Here is a 25241-nt window from a genome sequence, read left to right on the forward strand (position 1 = left end):
TTTGGGCTTTTCCCTTCAGGGGTCGCCACAGCAAATTCAATCTCCTCCATCCAACCCTTCTTCTTCTGCATCTGTGTCTCTCACAGCAACTACCTTCATGTCCTCCTTCACTATGTCCATAAACCTTCTCTTTGGTCTTCCTCTACGCCTCCTACCTGGCAGCTCTAAACGCAGCATCCTTCTACCAATATATTCACCATCTCTCCTTTGGACATGTCCCAACCATCTCAGTCTGGCCTCTCTGACTTTATCTGCAAGGCCTCTAACATGTAATGTCCCTCTGATGTACTCTTTCCTGATCCTATCCATCCTGGTCACTCCCAATGAAAACCTCAGCATCCTCATTTCTGCTACCTTCCTGTCTACAGGAGTAAAAATCTGACATTCTATAGGAAATCAGGATAAATTATGGCTATGAAACCTGGCTTTTGTGTGTCTGCTCCATGTGTCATGTGTGCAAACTCATTTGTTGCCAGTGAAGTATAGACCATTACCTGCAGGCCCCGCAGTATTAGCTGTGGGAAGAGAGAGGTACAATGAAACACATTCATCCTGTTGTCTCAGTCTACACGATCAACACACGCACTTGCAGTGACACACACCATCAGCAGCCATCATCTGGACACCTGCCATACTAAATTATCCTTGCAATTGATGGATAACAGAGCTTACCAATAATGTTGACCACACACACACACACAGACCACACGGCTCTTCTCGTTGACTCCAATGCACATACACACACACACACACACTGCAACACAATGAATCCTTTTCATTTCGCACAACGACTTCATCCACTTTTCAAACAAAAATAGCACACACATGCAGGATGGAGCTTGTCATGAAGCACTCGTCAAACACTTGTCAATTTCCTCCTGAAAGCACATAATTAACTAATCACGTTCGTATTCACTCCCATTTATTGCTTTTCATCGTGCTTAGAAATAATTCAAAGAGCTAAATGGCCTGTGTGTGTGTATCTGCAGATTGGCTATTGACATTCTGCCAGGTGGAGTGTGTCATTGAATGGATCAGAGACAAGTTTGCTCGTCTTTACGGCGCTTCATTAAGTGGAAGTAAGTGTTGTCTTTCTTTTCTTGGCCGTAAAACGACGATCATCAGAATCTTGTGTGTCGCTGTGAGTGTTTGTGTGTGAAATATGCCCCCTTTTCCATGCCTTCACACGGCTTGCTATTGGCAAAAGCTGGAACAACTATTCCTAGTAACTAGTATTAGAGCATGCACAACCAATCCTGCCGTAAATGCTGTAATTATAGCCAGGGAGTTTATTTACCAAAGCAAAGTGGGTGGGTGTTAATTGGAAGCAGGTGAAAATTGGAAAGAGAGCCATTTTAGTAAAGAGAGTATTTTTTTGGAAAGAGAATGTCATTTTATATAACAACTTGTTTTTAACTTGAATAATGCTTTGCAGTGGGTGTAAAGGAAAACATATTAAAACAGCTGTATGTCACCGGCTCAAAATGACATTTTTTTTTCAACCAAAAAATTTAGGAACGGCTAGCATATGTTACCAAGGGTGGTCTACACAATTTGCCACAATTAAAGTTACAATTAAAAAGTGAAAGTTACACAGTAAAAAATGCTGTTTTGGCCTGGATAATGTGCATGTCTGTCGCACGTACTCGTCACAAAAGAGATCTTAGGATTTAAAAATGAATGCTGTTGTTGCTATGTTCCTGTTGAACTGCTGAGTGAAATCAGATGTTTTTCCAAACCCTGGTTTTGTAACATAACGTTCTTCTTTGTTTTGTGTGTGTATTTTAGTGGGGTATAGCTTACATGCTCAGACCAGGAAGAGGGTGGAATAGAATGCTTGGAACTCATTCAAATGTGAGTACCCCCTAAAACCGCTGCAAACAAAATGATCCAAATGTTAAGACTAGTTAGAACATTGCAAGAATTTATATTTTGCAGTGCTGGATCTTCAGGAGGGTCTAAGCACAGTTTCAATATGCAAAAAGAAGAAATGTGAGCAAACCACCATTAAAGTATAATAGACTGTTCATCAGCTGATCAAAAGTTTAAGACTACAGGCTTTAAAATTGTTTTTTTTTTTTTGCAAAAATGTGGATTGAATGTCATTTTCTGTCGGGTATTGTCATTATCTTGGTATCTTGGCCGATATTCATTATTGTTATATGCTGATGAATGCCTTTCAAAATCAGTCACCGGTGGCTTATTGTATTGCAACCCTGTCTGTGTCTTGTTCTAATGTTTTGGGTAGTGTCCCCCTCTTTCTTTCCTTCACACTGCGCAGGCGTGTGGCTCCAAAATGAAACATATTATAGTACAGTAAACCTCGGATATATCGGATTCAATTGTTCCCACTGGTTTTGTCCGATATAAGCGAAATCCGTTATATGCGTATACCAGAAAATGTCCGTTTTACGCATATATCGGATTTATATCCGGTATATGCGTACTAAATCGGATTTTATCCGTTATAAAAAGGCACTTCCTCGACTATGTTTCCAATGTACCTGGGCAACGCTACAAATGACGTCGTATTGACCACGATGCGGCCATCCGATATATGCGAGGGAAATTTAATGGAAATGCATTGGAACGGGACTGGAGATTTTGTCCGAAATAGGCGAAATCCGTTATAAAAAATCCGATATATGCAATGAATTTTTATTGGAAATGCATTACAGAAAAATTGTTTCTTTTTTATCTGTCCGTTGTGAGCGAATTTCCGATATATCCGAGTCCGATATATCCGAGGTTTACTGTATATGCCATTTGTGAGAATGATATTAAGTTTGCATCCTGAAACACATACCTTGAAACATATGTAAATATATTTCTTTCAATGGAACATTGGAGCTTCAGGTTATGCAGGGGAGTCAAACGGTGGTTGTGTGGAGATGTTGCGGGGGTATTCCTCATGACTGAAGGCTTTTCAGCAGGACAACTCTGCAGTTTACAATATCCGCCTAGCAAAGGACTTCTTCCAGAGGACTAATGTTACTCTTTTAGACCGTCTTGTGTGTTCCCCTGATCTAAATCCAGTTGAGAACATGTGGGGATGCACGGCCAGTGATGTTTCCAAAAATGGTCAGAAAAAATCAGAATGGTGCAGACACTCACTCATTAATGATTTATTTTATGAATATTGTATTTCAATTTTTTGGGGGGGAGGGACTTTTGTTTAGATTTGGTCTTAAACTTGAATTTGATTATCTGATGAACAGCCTATTTCAGCTTGTTTGGAGTAAATTGCTTACTCAAAACATTTTTTGTCTTTCATTTCTTTTATTTTCTTTTGGCATTTTGAAGCTCTACTTAAAACCTCCTTGAGTTCCAGCAGTATAAAATTTAAAACACAGCAGCAGTAGAACCAACCAATATCATGTAATAGCAGTGAGGAGTAAACTGCTCAGTCAGCATTAATACCCTAATGAGTTAGATGTAAACAAGAATATGCCGTTTTAAAGCACATGCAGAGGTGTTGACCACCCATAATATTTCAAATGATACTGCCATCTTGCGGGGTTGATAAAAACCACAACAGGAGGTTGCCTACAGCCACTGCACTTAATGCTACCTGATTGTAATTCACTTTTGTAGACTGTACTGTGCGACTATATGCGACTTAATTGAAAAGAGAGGGTTTGTGGATGCACAAACAAACATTGCAATAAAATCTGAACTTTCTTCAAGAGCCTGGCTTATTACTGCCCTCAGTTTCTTCTTCAATGAAATGAGTCTCCTTCTTTTGGTTTCTCATGGGCTATCCACGTGGAAAGGTTTTCAGGTCAAAATACCAAAGTATATTATCGTTTCAGCATTCTGGGTGCCCTGAAACACTATTTTTAGTGTGAAAATCTGAAAACACTGGCTTGTGGTTGACAACAATGTCAACAAGTAACCCACATTTTCTAAAAACTATGATGTCACCGACCAGTCAACGTCACGTGACCAGAAGTGAGTGCTACCAACACGCCAAGATAATAGCTGAATATTTCTACTAGCATGACTGACCCCAGTTGACATTTTCCTGATATTTTGTCGTTTTCTCCAAAATGAATCGCCGATCCAGAAAAATCTCAGGAGCGTTACCGGTGGTAACAGGGCCTTAGTGTCTCTTGCTCTGACTGATGAGTTCAATGGGGCGTGGCTTTTGTATTTCCCCAGGATACCACGCATGCATTGTACCTGCTAAATTTCATTAGAGTGCCTGTAGTTGCGTGCACGTGTACTGCTGTGAGTGTTCATGAAAGTGAAGAGTGTGTGTCCACATGCATACAATTATATTATGAGTGGCTGCGTGTGTGTGTGTGCATGTGAGGGCTGAATCGGGGTGTTATTGAATGAAGCCCAAAGTACAAAAAAGAAAATGAAATAAGTGCACTATTCATGTTAAGACCCTGGACTAAATGATACGATGCTTTAAACACAGGAAAGATCTCTGGGAAGCTCCATGTAAGGCGGTGGGGTTGGGGGGGGGAAGCATGTGGTGAAACAGGTAGACAGAAACTCAATAAGCTTATCTCCTCTCCTCTCTCCACCTTCTCCTCCTCTCATTTCCTCACGTTCATCTCCTTGGCATCCGTCCTCTCGCCTTCCTGCCCCTCCTGCACACTCAAATCTCAGCACATATCTTCGCTGACGCCCTCATTTGTTCTCAAGTCCTATCTTGTCTAATTTCCTTGCTCTTGTATCCTATCCTATCTCATCTCATCCACCATCCCACCTCTATCTTCCCTCCATCCTGCAACCATCATCACCTTTTCCTCCTATCTTAACTCCCCCTCATTTGCCTCTGCAGTCCTGTCACCGCAGATTTGCATATGAATAATAATCCCAGACCATTTCTTTGTATTGTTATACATGCAGGTTTACAGCTAATCACTAGTTTTCAAAGACAGAGGACAAGTATGAGAAAAAAAAACACCCTGTGTGCAGTTTCTCCTGCTTTAACTGCATCTTTGTAGAGCATCTCGACTCGTACCTGTTTGATGCAAGCACCCTAATTGAGGGTTTTCTCCAATGAGTTGATTGTCGCAGCGCTTTTAAAAACACATGAGCCATTCCTGGATCAAATTAGAGATGGGGGAGATGATAAGGAGAGGGAGGAGGGGGTGTGCAGATTACAGCGTTTTCCTTATGTGTAGAGGGGCAGATGAAGGAAAGGGGGTCTATTTTTTCCCTCTTTTCCTGCATGTGGCCCTGCAATTAGCATAACAATAGCGGCAATCAGATGACAGACAGCACAGAAGCTTATTAGAGTGGCACCCGGCATGGGAGCTGAGGCCTCTGTGCTTGTAAGCTGACAGAACACACACATAAAAGATAACAAATGCACGAATTGAGGGGAAAAATGCACAAAATACTACTTTGCTGAATTACAATAAACACCAAAGGCTTTTCTCTCTTTTAGTGTCACCTATAACAATACATTTTAATGCTTTTAAGTTTTGTAAAGCAACACAGTGGATTTTGGAGATACTTTTCTGTGTATTTATAATTAGTATAATTGCTTTATTTGACATTCCTTCCTACACTGGCACTCTAAGAAGCAGTAAAATATTCATAAAGCAGTGAATAGGACAAAAGAGACACTTACATTAATTTATATACAGAAATACTAATCAGGAAGTTAATTATCCACAGCTCAAGTACATTAACTATGTTTATTTGTCAGGTGAAATCTGGATATTAGTATGAAATGCAATGACGAGCATGGAAATTATGTACACATCAGTCAACATTTGTTATTACTTGCTATTAGTGCATGTTTTCATATTGCTTGTTTTGTGCTTACATGCTGTATTTTCTAAACTGGTATCATATAAATAAATCAATGGTTTAAGCATTAAAGAAACATTACTATTCCTCCAAGCTCTGCACGACTGTTACTGCAATTACCTTTTCCACCATGAAGTCTAGTTAGTAACTCACCCCCCTTGAACCCACCTGAGACCCAGTACATGCTGGGTCAGCCTGCCTGATTGCGTACTGAGGGTGGTGTGAAGGGTCCAGCTGCTGCCACGGAAAAGGGCCCTGAAGGAATTATTGACCCATCAGGAACTGCCCCCCACCCAGCCAGGCAGCCCACACATACACACCTTAGTCTGTGACCTGTAAAATGATGGTTCAGTTTGTGAGATTTGTTTCAGAGGAGCTCTATCACCCTCTCAATGTGCCGTGACGACAGGCAAAGAGGAATAAATGAATGTTAAAGGTACGAAAGACGCCAATTAAATGGACACTCTTGCTGGCTCCCCCTGCAGGTTGCAACTGTGGTTACCAACACCAGGTTGGGTAAAGTGAGAGTGAGAAGTAATATATCCATTAAAGGTACAATAGAGTCCTTCCTTGGCGCCAGAATACAAACGGTAGAGTGTCTCAGTGGTTACTGACCTATTTGTTAAGTTTTAATGATGACAGTAACACCTCGTTTATCGTGGTTAATTGATTCCAGACCAGACTGTGATGAGTGATGAATTTCCACAAAGTATAATTCCTTATTTATAAATGACATTTTTTTCATAGTCAGAACATTGGGAATCTGTTTTTGTCTACTAACCCCTGCTCTAACTAATGAACTAACAACTTTGCACTGCTATTATCCAATATAGTAGACATAATAACAGTTGATATGCTATTTGAGACATGAATAATGTTAGTGCTTTTGTGCGTTGCTATAAATATGTTCTGTTCGGAAGCGAAGTAGCGGTCGGGGTTCAGAGATGAGTTACGTACAGCATGGCATGGGTTACGGCCATAACAGTCGAAAAAGACCAGCGATTGTTCCAGCGATTAAGTGTCGCACCGAACATTACAGCGGCATTACTGACATCTAGTGGCCTGAATGCCATATATTTGTATTTTTAGTTAATTTAACTTAGTTTAGTTTAGTTCTTAACTATTATGCATATATTTTGAGTAATACTAGGCTGTATTCAACCACAAAAACAGCATGATTTATTAATATATTTTGAAAAACCTTGATCTTGACGCTACCATTGAAGCAAGTAGTTCTTATGTGAGCACACTCTGCAGATTGTAGAAAGTGCAGCATGAGTCCTGTGCACTACTACTATTACTGCTGTGTGCGATTAAAATTGAGAGCAGTAAAGACACAGTTGTTGTAAAAGGACATGCTCAGGACCGAAAGAAGTAGAGGGATACGAACATACAAGCACACCATCTTATAATAAATATGCATTATTTGATCATTTTATGGGCTGGAAAATATCTAGTATATGCACTGTATCAGTAGCGGTAATGTTGGCGCTAACACAGCTTGATGCTGCGTGTACCATCAGTCAAAAGCCATTTCAAACAATAACCATAAAGACCAATTTATAGTCATTTGTGTTATGTTCCACCGCTGTTGTCTATTCTAATTTTTGATTAGGCTCGTCACAGTAACAAAACAATTCAATTAGTCAAAAAAAAAAACAGTCCCTATCCTGCACACCAAAGGCCACAATATTTTGACAAAGCAAGAAAGAGGCAATTAATAAGAATGGTTTCTCATCTGTTAAATGCATTGTGATGAATATGCATGAGGCTAAAACCACATCCAATTGATGTTATGAATTATTGATATTCATGCATATGCAGTTGCTCTTTTGTTGCTGGCCAGAGTCCCACTGAAGAATTTATACTATGTGTGCATTTAATGTGTGAATGTGTTTACAACTTTTTCTTCTCTCTCCTTAGAGTTAAAGGAGTTAAAGTCAAAGCATTGAGAGGGAACAGTTGGCCATGATGAGCACTGCAGAGTACATCCTCACTCATTTTTAAAAATAAGTATTTTATTCCAACAATTAGCTTCCACTTGCAACTAAAAATGTGTGTTTCCTGTAATGAAATGCGCCACAGATGGCCAGGTGTGCATCTGCCGTTCTCCATACGTAAACATACTGCTCAAGTAGAGCACTTGTCTATGTGAGCAATTTAAACGTGTCAACAGAACACACCAATTAACTTCAATGCCACATGGCCCATGAGCGGGTTTGTGCCATTGTTTTCCACATTTACTTGAAGTTGCATGTTGGCTCACTTGGTTTCGTTAATAAAATGCCACCATCGTCACAATATCTGTCACGGTCGGGCTTCATTGCTTTACGGTTCGACCCCAGGATGCAGAGAGCAGGACCAAATGCAGGTAAATAATATTTACTCTGTGCAACAGCAGCAGAAGAAAAAGCAACTCAGGTAGCAGACGGACAAACGACAATGATCCCACGCAGGGCGAGGCACACACCTGAACTAAATAGACAGCACAAATTAGAGACAGGTGTGGGACATAAGGACAACCAAGGCAGACTCGGGGAAACAGGAAGTCCAATACAAAATAAGAGTGTCCAAAAAGGAAACCAAAGCCCAGACAGGGAACATAGACAAACTGTCACCTGGGAACCCACACAGGGCGTGACAATATCAACAGTAAGTTAGAGGCCTTTTGCATAGCAACTTTATTCATGATGCATATTCTCGGTAATGACGTCATGATTTGTTCTCCGCCCTGTTTGTATGACCACACCTTAGCCAAGTTAACATGTAAGCCATTTCACCCAATCTCAAGCTTTATGTGTGATTGGGCATATCGTTATTAGCAACATGAAAAAGACGTGTGTCATATTGTATGCTATCCAGGAAATATAAGCATACCAAGTCAAGATTTTTGTGTACATTGTCAATGTAAATCGGAAAATTCACCAACCGCACCAATCGTGCCACACGTCCCTCACACACTATCAAAGAAAAAATAAGTTATATTAAATATTCTACACCACTATGAGAAATCATGAGTTTTCGAACAACAACAAGGGTGTCTTTTCACTGTGACAAAGTGAGCTGGTAAAAAGGCAGCAAATACGAGATGAAGAGCAGTGCAGGACAGACTGAAAGAGGCAGCGGACGGAGAGAATAAGAGCCAGCGATAAATGAGAAGATAAGATGAACACACAGAGAGAGAGAGAAGGCAGGAGTGTGAGATGGACATATGAGACAAGCAGATAGATAGAGAGAGAGAGTGATTATGAGAGCGAGGGCCACAGATAACCAATCAGCTATCTTGTTGAACCAGGCCTGTGTCTATCTACCCCCCCATCTCAACCCCCCACCCCCAACACACACACACACACACACACGATAGCTCTAACACAATCATGTGAGGTAAACAAGTGGCTGCTTGAGGGGCGCAGACTGTCGCCACTGCCATGCTTTATGAAGGTGTTACCATGGTAATACCGCTTTTATCAGATCCAGGGTCAGCTCTTCTGCGTGGCACACAGTCACACACCTGCTGCTGCTTACTACGTGGTAAAAACCAGGGGTGCGTATGATTACATTAACGGCTAAACACATATAAAACCATGACTCACATTTCGTGACGACGCCCTCCAGCCTGATGATGTTCGGGTGGTCAAACTGCCCCATGATGGAAGCCTCAGATAGGAAGTCCCGCCTCTGTTTGTCCGAGTATCCCGCCTTTAGACTCTTGATGGCCACGTAGATCTCACGCTTTCCTTGCACACGAAGCCGCCCGCTGCACACTTCCCCGAACTCTCCTAAATATCATATTGGATTTAAAGTGAAGCCAGACTATTTCTTTTAAAACACCCTGGAGGAAAATGCATGAATATGTTTTCAAGATGTTAACATACCAGCTCCAATAACTCTCTCTATGCGAATATTAGTAGCATCGATCTCTTTAGCGAAGTCCCTGACAGCCTGGTTGGGGTCTTCGTAGGTGTGTGGATGGATGTAGGTCCTACTGCCGGGGAGCTTGACTGTGAACATGCAAATATCCAGCAAAAGAATGCATCAATTTTGTGTCTAAATCTCATAAATGTTCAAGGAAAAGGAGCACACTGGGTTTATGGGGTTTAATAAAAGTTGTGTGTTTGCCATCTCTGCAGTAAGACTGTCCGTGGTAAAATACTTTGCTCAGATGGTGTTAAAATGATGGCATAATTAGACACATAACTACTTTGTTATGCAGAATGTGGTGATAAAATGACTCATCATTTTAACAGGAACCCATAAGGAACTTTGTCCTACAAGATATTTATGCAAAAAAATGTTTTTTCCAACATAAATGTCACCAATGTTTCAGTGGAGGTGTCTGAATGAAACAAGATTTGTAATAAAACTTGAGCCAGTTTGTTTTAATGAAATGCACTGCATTAGTATCCATGCTAATTATAGAAGTACCATGTCAAAACATGTTTTTTAATCAATAATTATGCATCCCTCTATGTGTGTGAAGGCCATTAACATGTAACATTGCTGTGTCATTACCTCGGCCATGCTGGAACTGCATCTTCTCTTCATCGGGGTCCTGCTTGGCTTTGATATACCCACAGTGCCTGACAAACAAATAACCATCTGCGTTATAATCCTGATGCGTACACTCACAGACCAAAAAAACCCACACATGCTCATTTTAGACTCCACTAGACAACAATTAAACATCATTGCATATTGCAGGTTTCACATTTCTCTTCATCCTTCGGTGTGCTTGGAAAATCCCATTGTATAAATAACCCAATATCACATTGTACAAAAAACTGCATTAGATTGAAAATAACAAATACAGTCGTCCTTCGTCACTTTGCGGTTCAAACTTCATGGCTTCACTTTATATTAATAGATGATGTTGTTTCATGGTTAAATATGGCCTATTACAAGCAAAATAAGCTAATGTTTACTTATTTTAATCAAAAATACAAACATAAGGCATTCGGAAGATGCATTCAAAGATACTGGCAATGATACTGTATGTAGTATTTTACACTGGGGTGGAAAATATGGATTATTTTAATAACTGATTAATCGGTCGATTATTTATTCAATTAATTCATGAATCAGCTTATTTATTTACTTTTTATTTTTTATTTCCACCTCTTAGCAGCATCCCCTTAACGAATGCATGAATTGACTTTTTCCGTCCACAGAATCGTAGCATAGAGGGCAAGGAAGTATTCCTAAATTTACCCAAGTATAAACAATCAACTGACAAACATTACAAACACTCTCCTGCAAATCAGTAAGTCAAAGACACAGACTGCTATATATGTGCACCACCAAAAAATTAATAAGATAGGGCAGGCATCAGCTCATCTGCTCTGCATTAATTAATTATTAATTAAAATTAAACGATTACCATTTAGAACAATGTCTAAAATATGCCCACTTACTGTTTTTAATGAAGAGAAAGATACATGACAGCACAGGGTGATACATACTTTTGTATGTATTGCATTAAGAGCTCTAAATGAACTGATTATGTCAATCAAGAAACGGCACAAACCTCTTTGTCTAACAATAGTCTCTTTAATTGTAGTACAATATTTGAATAACACTTAAAACTGTGTTATTATGAGCGATGAGGTGTTATGTTCACAGACATCACGTAATTTAAGATCAATTTAATTTTTTCAGTGTAAATTCCAGCATACTTAAATATAGCAAATTGTACATCTGAGTTAACAGTTTCTGAGTTTTTTTCAAGAAAATATTCATTTTAATGTTATTTCAAACGGTTGTAGTTTGAATATGGTTTAGAGAAAAGCATCTGTATGACACAAAGTTTGTGATGGGAGTAAATTCACTCTTTCATTCTCCATATGAAATAGTCAGAAAGAACGAGAAGTCCGTAAACAGGTTTTCTATGTTCCAACTATGTAAATATTCCATTTATATGAATAAATCCTATTATATGGAAATTTCACTCATCATGTTTGGGTTTGGAAACAATTAACTGCAATTAATGAGGGATTACTGAATATATTGGAATAATAATAACGCAAATAATTTAAACGCAAACTCATAGATAACTAAATATAGTTATTATCTTACATGTGTATTTTTACTTTTTTAAAGAATCCCCACACAAAGCCAGAATCACGCAAATAAAAAGGCAGTACCTATTGTGTACAATTATCCAAAGAGACTACTTATTCACTGTGTTAGTTCGTGCTAGCCTCTAAAAATACAAAAACACTTTATTCTTATTCCGTCTGTCAGTTTCACACTCCCATTATTACCAAATATTGAGTTTTTGTGCAAGTCACAGATGTTCTTATAGAGACACCCTGATCCAATGCATTAACGATCAAGAGCCCCTCTGGCCATGACCGCCTCCAGATTTACTACGGGTCAAACTCTAACACACACACACGCACACACAGACACACATCTTCCACCCTATTTACGTCCCCTCTGCCTGTATGTGCACACACCCTACGTGGGTCTGTGCAACGACCAAAATATTGATCAATTGATCAATTGAAGCCTGTGAGGAAGTGTTTAACTTATTGTGTTACAGCGACCTTGCAGGGGGAATCATACCAGTGAGCGTGTGTGTTTCTTGTCAGTGTGTTTTTCCACTGTGTTGAGCAGTAGCTTGAAACAGGAGTCTAACAGCCCCCATCGCCCATAAACATGCAAGGCTCACTGCTTTTTTTAGATTTAGCACAAATATTTCAGGCCGTAAAATAAAAAGAGCAGTTTGACGTAATGATGTGCTAAAAATGATTTAAATAGAACATAGCCTCTGCTGTGTGATGCATGACGGACTCCAGTTTGGTTGGGTGGAGAGGCCTGTTCAAACCCCTCACCGTGAGAATATCCACTAGAAGATGACACATGGAGACATAACAGCCATATAACATACGTACATGCAACGGCTCAGGTCAGTAGGGCTACCCCAAGGATCAATCTAAGGGCCCTTGATATTCACTGTATATATATTCAATAATCTTTTAGTACATGACCCATGCACATGCGAGTCAATGTCCCTTACGTAGTGGGTCAATTTAAGCGTATTTTACTTGTATTAGATTCATTTACTTATCGAAAAGGCCACCTCTTTTTAAAGTTAAACAGTTAAAGCAGTAACCAGTCTGTAAAGTACATTAGGGTAAGACAGACATGCAAACAGTGAATAAAACAGTGGATAAATGACATAAATATAGCACAAAGTTAGTAAAGTAAAATGAGTGTTAATGTGCATGTATGAGCAACACAACAACAACAAGGACTTTCCATTAAAATATAATAACTGCACTGAATTCATATTCAATTCAGATTTCATATCACATTTGTTTATCACCATGAAAATTTACTGTGAAGATACTAAATGTTTCCGCAATCACATTTTTGGGGACAGGACATTCAATATGGTACATTGAGTGAAGTGCCAGAAAGTGTAACTGCCTCACAATATCATTATGTATCTACTCCTTAAGCAAATACAGTGCAGTCCAGCCTTTGGTTTGTGGGAGTCATGAGAGCCTTTGGATGGCTCTGCTCATTAAATCACAGCATTTGGAGTTTGAATATCATGTGTCAGTTTTACACAGCTGACTGCTTGGATACTCAGTTGGGAATACACACACACACACACACATGCGGACATACTGGTATTTGGGGGAAGTTGAGATGAAGGCGGTGTAAGAGGGAGGGTGTCACCTGGTTATCAGCTGGGCTCCATTCACACACCGTGAGACGATCATTACCCCCATGACACACACCGCTTTAGGGCACGTGTGTAGAACATATGGTGAATGGGGGACATGAGTCACAGTTCTGTGATGATCCCATGGGGACATACATGTTCTGTGAAACTGACAGCACATTTCTGTTGCTCCGCATCTAGATGTGGGTGTGTATGTGTGTGTGTGTGTTTGTGCCGGTGCATGGTTGCAGATGTGACTGAGTATGTCTGATGGGAAATGAACACATTTCCATAGTAATTACAGACAGACTCATTTCTCCTCTCTCGTTAGAAGTGTCATGAATCATTAGCGCTACAGTCTTAAACATGGCATAAAACCTGTCACGGCTTCGGCTTTTGTTTTCCCCTGTCAACTATGTCTGGTGTAACAACCTCACTTGAAAGCCACATGAAGTCAGCTAATCAAGGCTCCACCACCGGACTGCATTTCCCAACATTGCACATATTATTATATATCGTTACAAGACCTTGTTATGTACAGGGTATTCACTGTGTCATAAGGCAATGCATTGACAAGTTGTAAAAATAAAGTACATGTATTTTCAGCCAAATATAGCCAAGTTTAACATGACATGCAAATGAGCTGAGTCACGTAAAGCCATAAGCAGCATATCATTCACTGTCTTGACTAAAAAAGCTTATTGCCCATCAATTCATCCCTAAAAACTCATTACAGCTACCAGACTAGGTGTCTGAGATGTTAACATAATATATGAATAGTTATTCAGCTGCATAATATCATAAATAACATACATGGGAGACTGAATACGGTAAATTAGTAAAGTAGTCAACCTTTTTATTTGAAATAGATACAGGTCACAGTGACTTACAAGCAGATGCTGAAAACACAGTATAAACAATTGAGGACTTCCAAGTTCCAAATTTCCTTATTTCCTGTAACTCAACATGCAGCTCAGAACTACACAACACACCTGTTCCAACAGTAATATTAGTGACACCTAGTGACCAGTGTAGAATACTACATATCTAATCTTTAAATGTGTCTTCTGAATACCTTACATTTGCATTTTCGTTTATTTAGCCAATAGCTTGAAAATACTTAATTTAGGCCAGTGCTTCTCAAATAGTGTGTGTGGGGGGGGGGTTGTCCTTGGAGGGGGGCGGTGTTCATTTAAATGAAGACCTACCAACATTATTTTTGTAGCTGAAAAGGAGTCAATAATACGATAAGGTAATGAAAATTAAAAATTTAATATTTAATTATATATTTAATTAATTAAAATTATTTAAATACATTTTTTTATATTTTGAAAATATTACCGAAAAAAAGTATATACCATTGTTCTTTTCTTGGAAAACGTGAAAACTGAATTATGAATTAAGATTTTCGAATATAAGAGGGGTTGTGTTACATTCAGCCTTGTCTTATATTCCTGTTATATTGTCTTATATCCTATTTGTTTGTGGTGTCATGTTTCAGTTCAGTCGTTTAATGTGTAGAAGCAAAGAAATGCAGAAAAAGCAGAACATTTAGTTTATGGAAATGACTGACTGCATCTGCATAATTCTCGCTGTGGGCAAATGTAAGTGCTAGTGCGACTTTGGTAGGGTAGCCTCCATGTTGATTACATACACGCATCGCATCAGGTCATCAGGTTTTGCTGACCTACATTTTAAATAACGTCAGCTCCCAGATTGAGCTAGGAATCCTGATTCCTGCGTGTCTCTTCATTTTTGCAACTTTGTTTCTTGGCTAGTTTGTGACAGTGGCCTAAAGGTAGGAGGACCATGTTGGCTACAAACACAAGGCCCCTGCTTTTGCATGTCAGTCATGCAAGGATGTCACATTGCCTCGACCGCATGAAATTGTACACGGCATATCCGTTATGCAACAAGCGCTTGCAAAACATCGTTAGTCTGGCAAGTTTGTGCTAAAATAGTTTGTTGGGGATGTGTTTGCACAATTACCAAGGCAAATGTCAGGTATAGATTTGCATTCCACAGGTATTTACTATGCTATACTGACATTTAGTGTCCGGAGTTAAATTTTATAATGAGGACATCTGCGTTCCCACCGGCTGATTCTTTATGCCGATGCCCTGCAGTCAGAAGTTGGCACAGTTTGGCACCATGGGGAAACATTCTTCTGCTATTTTGCTGACACTCAACTGCACTATATGCTGCACACACACACACACACACACACACACACACACACCTTTATATTAATGCTGACTTAAGTGCACAAATGTACACACACACACACACATACTAATAGACTTCTGCATTGCCATCCTAGCCGAGTCCTTACCTTTCTCTCTGTTCCACTTCAGTGATGACAACAGGCTATCCCTGTCCTCCGACGCTACACACTCCACATTTGCATATCAATTTACTTTTTAATATAATACTCTGTCACTTGAGACCCATTTGTCATTCTGCTAGCAAGCTTCCCTCACAAAACTCCATCCATATAATATTATTGCCGTATAGCCCCACGCCACCCCCCCCTCTCGTCCTGTCATTCTTGCTTTTGCCGCCCTTTATCTCTCACGGGGTATTATTTTATTTCCTAATTCTGTTCTTCAGTGAAATCACTCCACTGTCCAATAAGCCATATAGCTCAGCTTTCGTCATCCATCTGTTTATCCACTCTGGCCCCGTCCTCTGCTTTCTACTCCTCTGAGGTTATGTTATTTTTTTTTATATATATAAAGCGTGGACAAAGGAGCGAGAAAGGAAAAGAAAGCGAGAGAGAGAAGGAGTGAGACAGGAAAAGAGTGCTGACAGGCAAAAAAGCACAATGGGGTTCCAAGCCTGCATACCAACTAACAAGCAATCACATGGGGAGGGGGGTGAGGAAGGGGAGGCGGCCGTAGGAATAGAAAGCCAAAGGGACGACATAAGGGATGTGGAAAGACACAAGGTGAGGCGGTGTTTGTGCTGCAGCAACAGGGATAACATATCAACCAAAAACGAACCAGGAGGTATCTGGAGGGTGAAAATGGACGGTGAAGTTGACTGGAGGGTTAGATGTTAGTGTGTGACATCACATGACCACTTCATGCTTCAAATTTTGTGGCTTCACTCTATGGTGGATTCTCCAGATATGTATTATAAAATAATTCATGTTGTTTTATGCTGGTTGAATACCGTCTATAATTAGTTAAAACATAGTATGCATATTGAGGCAATTTTATTATTTTCGCCAAAATTAAGCATTTTCAAACATAAAAATGTCCACTATAAATATAAGGCATTCAGAGGATGCATTCATAGATGTTGTGAAGTATATGTAGTATTCTACACTGGCCACTACGTGTCTTTAATGTTATTGTAATGTTCGATGAAACACACAATCGCCAGACTTGATCTCCAGAACAAAAGGCTTTTTTTGAATGACCTAACAACAGGTACAATAATCCTTAATAAAAACTCAACTCTGAGCCCCCAACATCACTTCCTGTCTATGCCACCAAAACACATTTACAGTAATACACGAGCACAAGCCTTATTTTCTGTTATTATGTTGACTATATTGGGTAATACAAGTGTAAACGTGAATATAGGGGTGCTATTTTAATATCTAGAGGTCTGAAATAATGTTCAAAAATATATTTACAAGGTTGTAAACAGATTTTCTACACTCTAACTACAAAAATATTCCACTTATGAATCAAGAATTCTACTTTGTGGCAATTCACTAACCACAGTCGGGTCTGAAACCAATTAACCGTGATAAACAAAGGATTACTGTATACCACCATCAAAATTTACCATGCCAGCAAAGATAAGAAAGATACTTTATTAGTCATGTGTACAAGGTACAGCACCCCTAGTGTAAGGGTAATTGAATTGTAAGTGTAATATACTATTCATTCATTCATTTTCTACAGCTTATTCTCACGAGGGTCGCGGGGTTGCTGGAGCCTATCCCAGCTTTCTGGTCGCCAGCCAATCAGACAAACAACCATTCACACTCACATTCATACCTATGGACAATTTGGAGTCGCCAATTAACCTAGTATGTTTTTGGAATGTGGGAAGAAACCGGAGTCCAAGGGAAAACCCACACATGCACGGGGAGAACATACAAACTCCACATAGAGATGGCCAAGGGTGGAATTGAACTCGTGTCTCCTAGCTGAGAGGCCAGCGCTAACCACTTATCCGCCATGCAGCACTAATATACTATAATATTCTTTATTTTAGGCATTCTTTTTCTTAGCCCCGACAGATTTTATTTTCCAAAGAATTATTCCTGTAGCAAACAACTATACCCCAATGGGTGTCCACAGGAGAGTCAAAATGAGGGTCGGTACATTGAAAAGATGCGAAGAATAAGGGTCAAGACTTTGGACGTATATTGGATACATTGCTTGACTGTTTTCATGCTTGTGAATAACCTTGGACTGACGTTAGCCTGAGACACTAGCAGAGCTAATAAAGTGTAGTTCAGCACCTGCCTCACATCACCTGCTTTGTTTTATATGACTGGCCAGATTTTATAGGATTAGAGGAAAGCTGCTGGTTAGCTGATGGGAGGAGAAATTGATGCAGTCTGGAACAAGGAAGGAGTCAGGAGGGCTCGGATGCACACAGAGATGAACCCCCTGTATTTCACATTGCTCCTCTCCACTTTCATTTCCTGTCTCGCCACATTATTTTCCCTCTGCTAATCAGAATGACGAGAAAAATGAAATCAGTATGTCGTTAGTCACCCCTCTGGTGTGACACCTCTTACCACACACCCATAGCAGTCATCATTACTCTCGGTGATTACTAATGGCGATTCCATTTAATATCAAGCTATTAAATGAAATCTAATTACTGAGAATGAAATCGATGGATTCAATTCACCGTTTTGTTATTTCACAGCAAAAATGTCTCGGCTAACCACCTGTATGACCAAACATTCTCTGAATGGATGCCACAAATGGAGGTACAAAAATTAAAAATAAAAAAAAGAAGTCTGGCTGGTCTAACGAAGTACACTCTGGCTCATGCAGTCTCCATCTTGCCCGTGTCTGGCACCGACTCAACGATCTCTGACCACACTGTAAAAAGATTTACTCAGCACTGGCTAATTATTAAGACGGTGAAATGATTAGCCAAAGAGTTATGACTAATAAATCTGTCCATGTTTCATTAGCACCCTGTTTGGAAACATTTCAATTAAATGGTTCTCATTAAAGGGAAAAGGGAATGGAAATGGATAAAAAGAGGTACGGGAAGGAATGAGGAAACAGAATACGGGAATACAGTCGTCCCTTGCCACTTTGTGGTACAACTATTGTGGCTTCACTCTCTCATGTTTTTTTAAAATATGAATTCATAAATCATGGGGTTTCGTGGTTGAATAGAGCCTATTATTAGTCTAATCAGCATGCATATGACATCAAAACATGACACCAAAACACATGTTAATCTTGTTACTTCCACTGTTAAAAATACTTCTGTTTTAGATGTGTGCTCAAATATTGAAGTATTTTCTTTTTTTTTTATTTTATTTTCAAGTGACGTCTACACTGGACCGTGCCACCAGGTAAGTTCCTGTTCTCTACAATGCATTCCCTGTTAAAGCTGAAACTCAACTCTGAACCTGTGATGTCACCTCCTGTTTACCACTCACTCTGCACTGTGAGGGTACACATTTATAGCATATTTTTAACATATACAATCCTAATTTATATCTCAAATGGCTTATTTACCCTTTTTAGATCTACTATATTGGGTGAAGGTGGCTATAGGTGTGTTGTTTCATTGTTAGAGGGCTGTAATAATGTTCTAAAACGTATGCAGAAGATTTAAACATATTTTTGATGTTGTAATTATGTGATGATGTTGATTCCATTTATAAATAAGGAATTCTAGCCCACGGAAATTCACTTAACATTGTTGGATCTGGAACTAATGTATAATAACTAATGTATAGCAATACTAGGTGCATTTGTCAGTGGCAGGGAATACAGTATTTATGCACTGAGCAAGCGGGAGTACAGCGAACAAACTCTCAAGAGTAAGCATGACAAAATAGCAAGGGATAATGAAAAGAAAGGCAGAGTGAGACGCAGCTAATGAGACAAACGAAAGCCTCCTGAAATCTAGGGCCAGGACATATGACCAAACGTATGTAGCGCTTGGCTTCACTTTGACTAAAGCCGGTGTGTTACAGTGTCTAAAAACGATGCCACAAAAAGCATGAAGATGTCACTTACAGACATTACACACTGATAAGCTGCTGTAAGTTGATCTATAGGTTTTCTTTTTTGGTTTTCTTTAATGACAATAAGGATACAATGCTATTCAGAGCTGTATAACAATTTTATAGACAAATGATACTTTTAATAGTCGCGGCAGAGCGTGGGGGGGGGGGTGCATTATATTGTCTTCTTCCTAGAGGGGTGTAACAGAAGATAATTGAGAAGCACTGCATTAAGTGAAGTGTATTTTTATATATGCAAATAGATCGGTATGTAGATCCCAGTCACACCCCTCATGATGTCACTTACTTGATTAGGTCATGATCGTAAAATGCCTAATAAATGCATCTGAATGGATTAGACATTTGTCAACTGTTTATTAGATATTTGAGCCATTGCAACACCTGCTCATTTGCATAAAGCCTGAGCCTCAACAAGCTCCAATGACTGCAATGCTTACCAGGCTACACCGTCCAGTTAAGCTGTGCTTAACTGAAAAGTGCTAAAATCCAAGCAAAACATTCAAATCGGTCTAATAACATCACGCTAATATCGCATCCCACATTACCTCCTTGTTTGATTTTTTGGGGGGCTGTCTCATGCATGCCTAATGTTTATTAGTGTTATTACTGAGGAAACATAGCAACAACACCCACACACATGAAGGCTTTGCTGTCTTCAATGGTAGAATTCGACCTCCACCATTCATATTGCACTTATAGTATTTATCCTTCAGTATCATTTCAACCTCAATAATAACTGTCATTTAATTGCTTCCCTGGTTCTTTCATGACATAAAAACCACGTCTCTCCAGGACATGTTTTCATCCACCACTGACACCCCACGCCCCCATCTCTCTGTTGTGCCATTAAGTTTTTTAAGAACAACCCTAGGCTGCACAACAGATGCTGTGGATGTAAGAAAAAAAAGAGCTTATCCGCACAAACATTCACATTAACACAATGTGCTAAAAACATAGCGCTATTATCATCCTGTAGTTGTGATTTCATGGAGCCTTTCTCCTTGAATCACACACATTATCGTATGTTATGTTTTTCTTTCATTAGATCACACAGGACACCTTGCAGAATATGCACTTAATGGATGGACTTGCAGACACACATGCTCAGTTCGTTTCCATCGGAAAGGGATAGTTGCAAAAGCATGAACCAACTTCACAAACTTCACACACTTTAAAGTTGAGATATTTTCAATGTCTAACAAGAAAAGTCCAATCTTAATCGATAAATGTAGACTTTAACAGACTTGGCCGATGAGGCGGCCTACTAAAAAGCACTTCAACTTCTCACTACAACTCACACGTTACAAACACTAGACAGGAGTATGTCAGGGAAACAAACCCTGCAGCTATTTCGAGAAGGAGACTGTTACTTTCTGCAAAACCGGAGAGTCATTAGACCGTACTCTAGATGAGAAGCACACACAGATGCTGCGAGGCAGAAGTTGTAACATGTTTAACAAGAAGCGAGTGAGAAGTGAAGACCGATGTAGGTGGGGGGGGGGGGGGGGGGGACACTTTTTGAGTGAAAGGCCATCTGCTCAATTCATGGTGATGCCAGTCGTTTGCTCGCCTCCCACCGCTCACACCTGCCAGCCTGCCAAAGCCCCCCCTTCAGGAGGACAAAAAGCGGAAAACTTCACACACAAACACACACTTCCACGCCTTTGCTTGCATGGCACCTATACAAAACTAGTGTGATTTGTTAGAGCCACCCAGCATCTGAGGAACTTTCAACAGTTTTTTATGTTACTCCTCCTGTAGCAACATCAGCTACAGAACAGCTAGAACAGAACTGAACGGAAGAACCCGTAAATCAGCATGTATACTGTATGAGGCCTACCTGTTCACTGTGTTGCAAAGTAGATGTGTGTTGTATGCTTTGTGAACTATTACTACAGCAAAACATTTAAGAAAACAAATTTTAGTGTCATTGTTAGTTTCTATATTTATAACTATAACATGCGCTATAAAGCGATAGTAGGATAGTAGGGCGTGTTTGCAATTCTCTCACATCAACATCCTACAATGTATTGTGTGATCTGCATGGCCATGAAAAAAGTGCTTGTAATCCAATTTGATGAAGGTGGGGTCCCCTTTTAGATTTAGACATGGACATATTGGTTCCTCTATAGAGCAACTATTGTAAAATGACTACTTTCTTGCACATTGCATATGACTTTTCTTTTTGTTAAACTCTAGTTGAACTTAAGACGGCTACGTGACTTGGGGAGGCCAACGTGACCTGATTGTTATACAAGATGTGTTCGGATGGGAGGGGAGTCCAGGATGTTTTGCCAAAACACTTAGGTCCAGTCACGACACATGACCAGATAAGGACTGAATTCTGGAAATCCACGTCATTGCTGGTGTTCATGAGGTCTATATAAGCGCTGTGTTGAATAAACAAAGGGACCCCCTTTTCCTACAACTGCAGAGATGGTTCGTGTTGCATTATTTGCCAACATTTGGCGTCACGAACAGGATTGGAACGAAAGACGTTGATGCCTGTGGCTCCAGAACTGCACAGCACTGCAAGCCAACGGCCGTAAAAATAGGTAAGATTTCTTACCATTTGGCTTGACAGTGTGGTGCAGTTGTGGAGGTACTCAATGAGCATTAATGTTTAAATTTCTCCAAATAAAAGAGCCTGTTATTATTGCATGAGTAATACAAATGCAGATTGTTGGTGGGGGACACTCACACAAAGTGTAGCCCTCACTTGAGAGTGGGAAAAACCTTTGTGTGTTTTAACTAAAAATGACTCGAGTCCGGCTGTATTACAGCATGATTGGCTTGTTGTAGTGTTAGGTGTAAGAAAAGTGTAAGAAAAAGAGCAAGAGGCTCTTGCCGGCTGTGTGTGTTTTAAGACTTATGCTGCAGCAGCTCTGAGTCCCGGAGTGTGTTCAAGAGGAACTGTCAGGCTAAAGATGAAGCCGACTGCAAATGGTACAGAGGGATACCTTCATTAACGCAGAGTTCGTGAGTTGCGCGCCAAGTCTGGGTAGTTACGACCTCCAAACGCGCAAAGGAGGTGACGAACTATAGAGCAAAAAGGTTGCGCCTAATAAAATACACGTGAATCATTTCACGTCTAGTGAGAAGAGAAGCATACTCAAACTACACATGGTAGATTTGCAATAAAGCAAGTCTTCTTGTGTACTTTGTGATGTAACTCGAATACAGTTTTGCAGTCCTATGAGGTGGACCAAATAATTTATGAGTATATTAATGTATACCTAATCTAGAAAACTGGAGGAAAGTAAGGCGTGAAGCAATCAATCGAATTGCTCAAATTGTGTGATTGTTTTCGTGCATGTAAATAAAACTCCGGAGTTCGATTGGCTTATTCAAGACTTCTAGTGTGTGTTTGGCTGACTGTCTCGTCTTATCTGTAAATCTTCCAGCTGTTTTCTATTCAGTGTCTTGAGTGTGTGTGTGTGTTTATATGAATGAGGGTCAGCTGAGGGTAAAAGTGTGTCTTGGCATTGTGACCGGCCAAGAGAATAGCTGTAAACGTATTCACGCTAATCACAGTACAGCAACATAAGCCAGTATAAATAGCTAAATAGTGCCAAACAACCAAGTGAGAAGTGTGGTTAAAAGTGTATTGTCACCATAGTCCTATATTAAACTGTGTTTGAATGATCTCTTCTGGAACAACAAAAAGGTCAACTCGAAACATAGCTTAAGTGCAAGCAGTTTGTGTGTTATCTCTGTGTTTGTTGCAGGAGTTGCTAAGTTAGGACACTGTGTTTAACTGTGTTAGTCAGCCTCATGTGTTGTGTGTTGTGAAGGAGAAATTTGAACTGCGTCATAACTTTGCTTGCTCTGTGGTAAAGGTGGTAGGCTTGTTGAAAGGACATGATTGTTACAGTTGAATGGACAATAGAACGTGTCTCTTCCGCATAGTGACTAAACTCTGTTGCACATTATTTTAAAAGTGTTTTAAATTTAGTCAAGCTGTGTGGTTGTGCCATTGACCGGATGTGAACTGATTCATTGGAGGAGGTGTTGAGCGAGGTGATACAAGGGGAGTGGCTACAACCCTCCCTCAGAGTGTTGAAGTGGAAGTGCACCAGTGCAAGAGTTTTATTTTACAGTGGTTTTTTGTGTTCAGAGTTAGTGTGTCTAGAATATTCTAATGCGTCACGTTAGTGTACATCATGTGGAAAATACTTAATTTTGGACCTGGATAAACACAATTGTCATTAAATTAAAGTATAGTTACAGTCCAAGTTCGAGGTATTTTTGTTAAAATATTTCATTTTGTTATAAACAAATAGTAACAGTTTTATTTTTTCGGAACGAAAAACACTAAAAATGGCTATTCTGTCAACAATGATTTTAGGGCTAAAATACCCAAAAAGGAAGGATGACATAGAGAAGATCTCCAAAAAATGGACAAAACGTACTAAAAGCTTAAATCCAAGTTGGCCCAAAGGTGGAACATTCGATGTGAGTTTGTGTAATGACATGGAAGTCAGAATTAAAGACTATAAACCTAAAGACAAAAGTAAGAAGAGGCAGCAGAAAAGGGAAAAGGAGTTGGAAATCATACAATTGTTTAAAAAGGAAGGTGAATTGTTCAGGAAAACAATTAAAAAGAATCGCGAAATGCTGAAAGCTAAAGGCGATGATGGATTTAAACCAAAAAACAAAAACATGGAGGCTAATACTCAGTTCTCTGCAGTGGCTTCATCTGGCATTTATCCTTTTATCTCAGGAAATGTCCAACTTGCAGGAGAGATTGACATTGACGACAACAAGCAAGAAGTTATCTCACCAGTTGAAAGGTTGGAAAATCCACCCCAATACTGCAGCATGGAAAGAAAGGGTGCAAAACTAAAGAAGCCAAAAGTTTTGGATTGTTATGCTGACAAAGATCATGCTCTTAAAGAGATGACAAGAAAGGATGGACACTCATATTGGTTAAACCTGGAGCACTTGGACTCGGATAAAGAAAAGGAAAGAACTATGATTCAAGAACTTGAGGATGAGATAGATGAGGTTAATGAAAAATATGTTCAGAGTAATGTTGCAAAAGAAAAACAAGAAGGGAGCAATAGAGGAGCAGGAGGAGGAGTACGTAGTGCTCTAGCAGGAAAAAGAAGGGTAAGTTATCCAGTGAAAATACGCGCGGCAGAAGAAAGAGAAATGTTAGGGGGAAGTCTTACCTTTGCTGCAAATGGTAAAGACAATGGAAAGTATGATCTCAGATACAGGCCTGGCATACACCCTCCAGAGAGGTATACTGACCCAGCTAATCAATTACCAATATTAATAAAAGGAACACAGGGACAGTACATTCCTTGGCAGACACTTGATCTTGAGGGGTTGATCGCTAGGCTGCCTGGTATCCATGAGGGGGCCAGCAAATGGATAAGGGCGTTTGAAGAAGAAACGGTGGGCAAAATACTGGCACTTGGAGATATCAAGGCTGTGTGGGCACGAGTGTTGGGGATACCAACAATGGAGAACATGCTATATCTAAGTGGCCATCAGTGGATGCGAACTCCAGAAGCGGATGGAATTGAGTTCAATCCCTAT

General features: G+C 39.8%; 1 protein-coding gene across 1 annotated transcript in view; it reads right to left on the reverse strand.

Annotated features, from left to right (window-relative positions):
* Positions 1 to 25241, reverse strand: part of epha4b (eph receptor A4b) — a 119060-nt gene that overhangs the window by 12180 nt on the left and 81639 nt on the right. The window contains exons 11-13 of the mRNA XM_058068979.1: positions 10288 to 10355; positions 9651 to 9776; positions 9369 to 9554 (exon numbers count right to left, since the gene is read on the reverse strand). Coding sequence (XP_057924962.1) covers positions 9369 to 9554; positions 9651 to 9776; positions 10288 to 10355 — 380 coding nt within the window. The remainder of the gene's footprint in view (positions 1 to 9368; positions 9555 to 9650; positions 9777 to 10287; positions 10356 to 25241) is intronic.

This window comes from Doryrhamphus excisus, chromosome 3, assembly GCF_030265055.1.
Source record: "Doryrhamphus excisus isolate RoL2022-K1 chromosome 3, RoL_Dexc_1.0, whole genome shotgun sequence".
NCBI lineage: Eukaryota > Metazoa > Chordata > Actinopteri > Syngnathiformes > Syngnathidae > Doryrhamphus > Doryrhamphus excisus.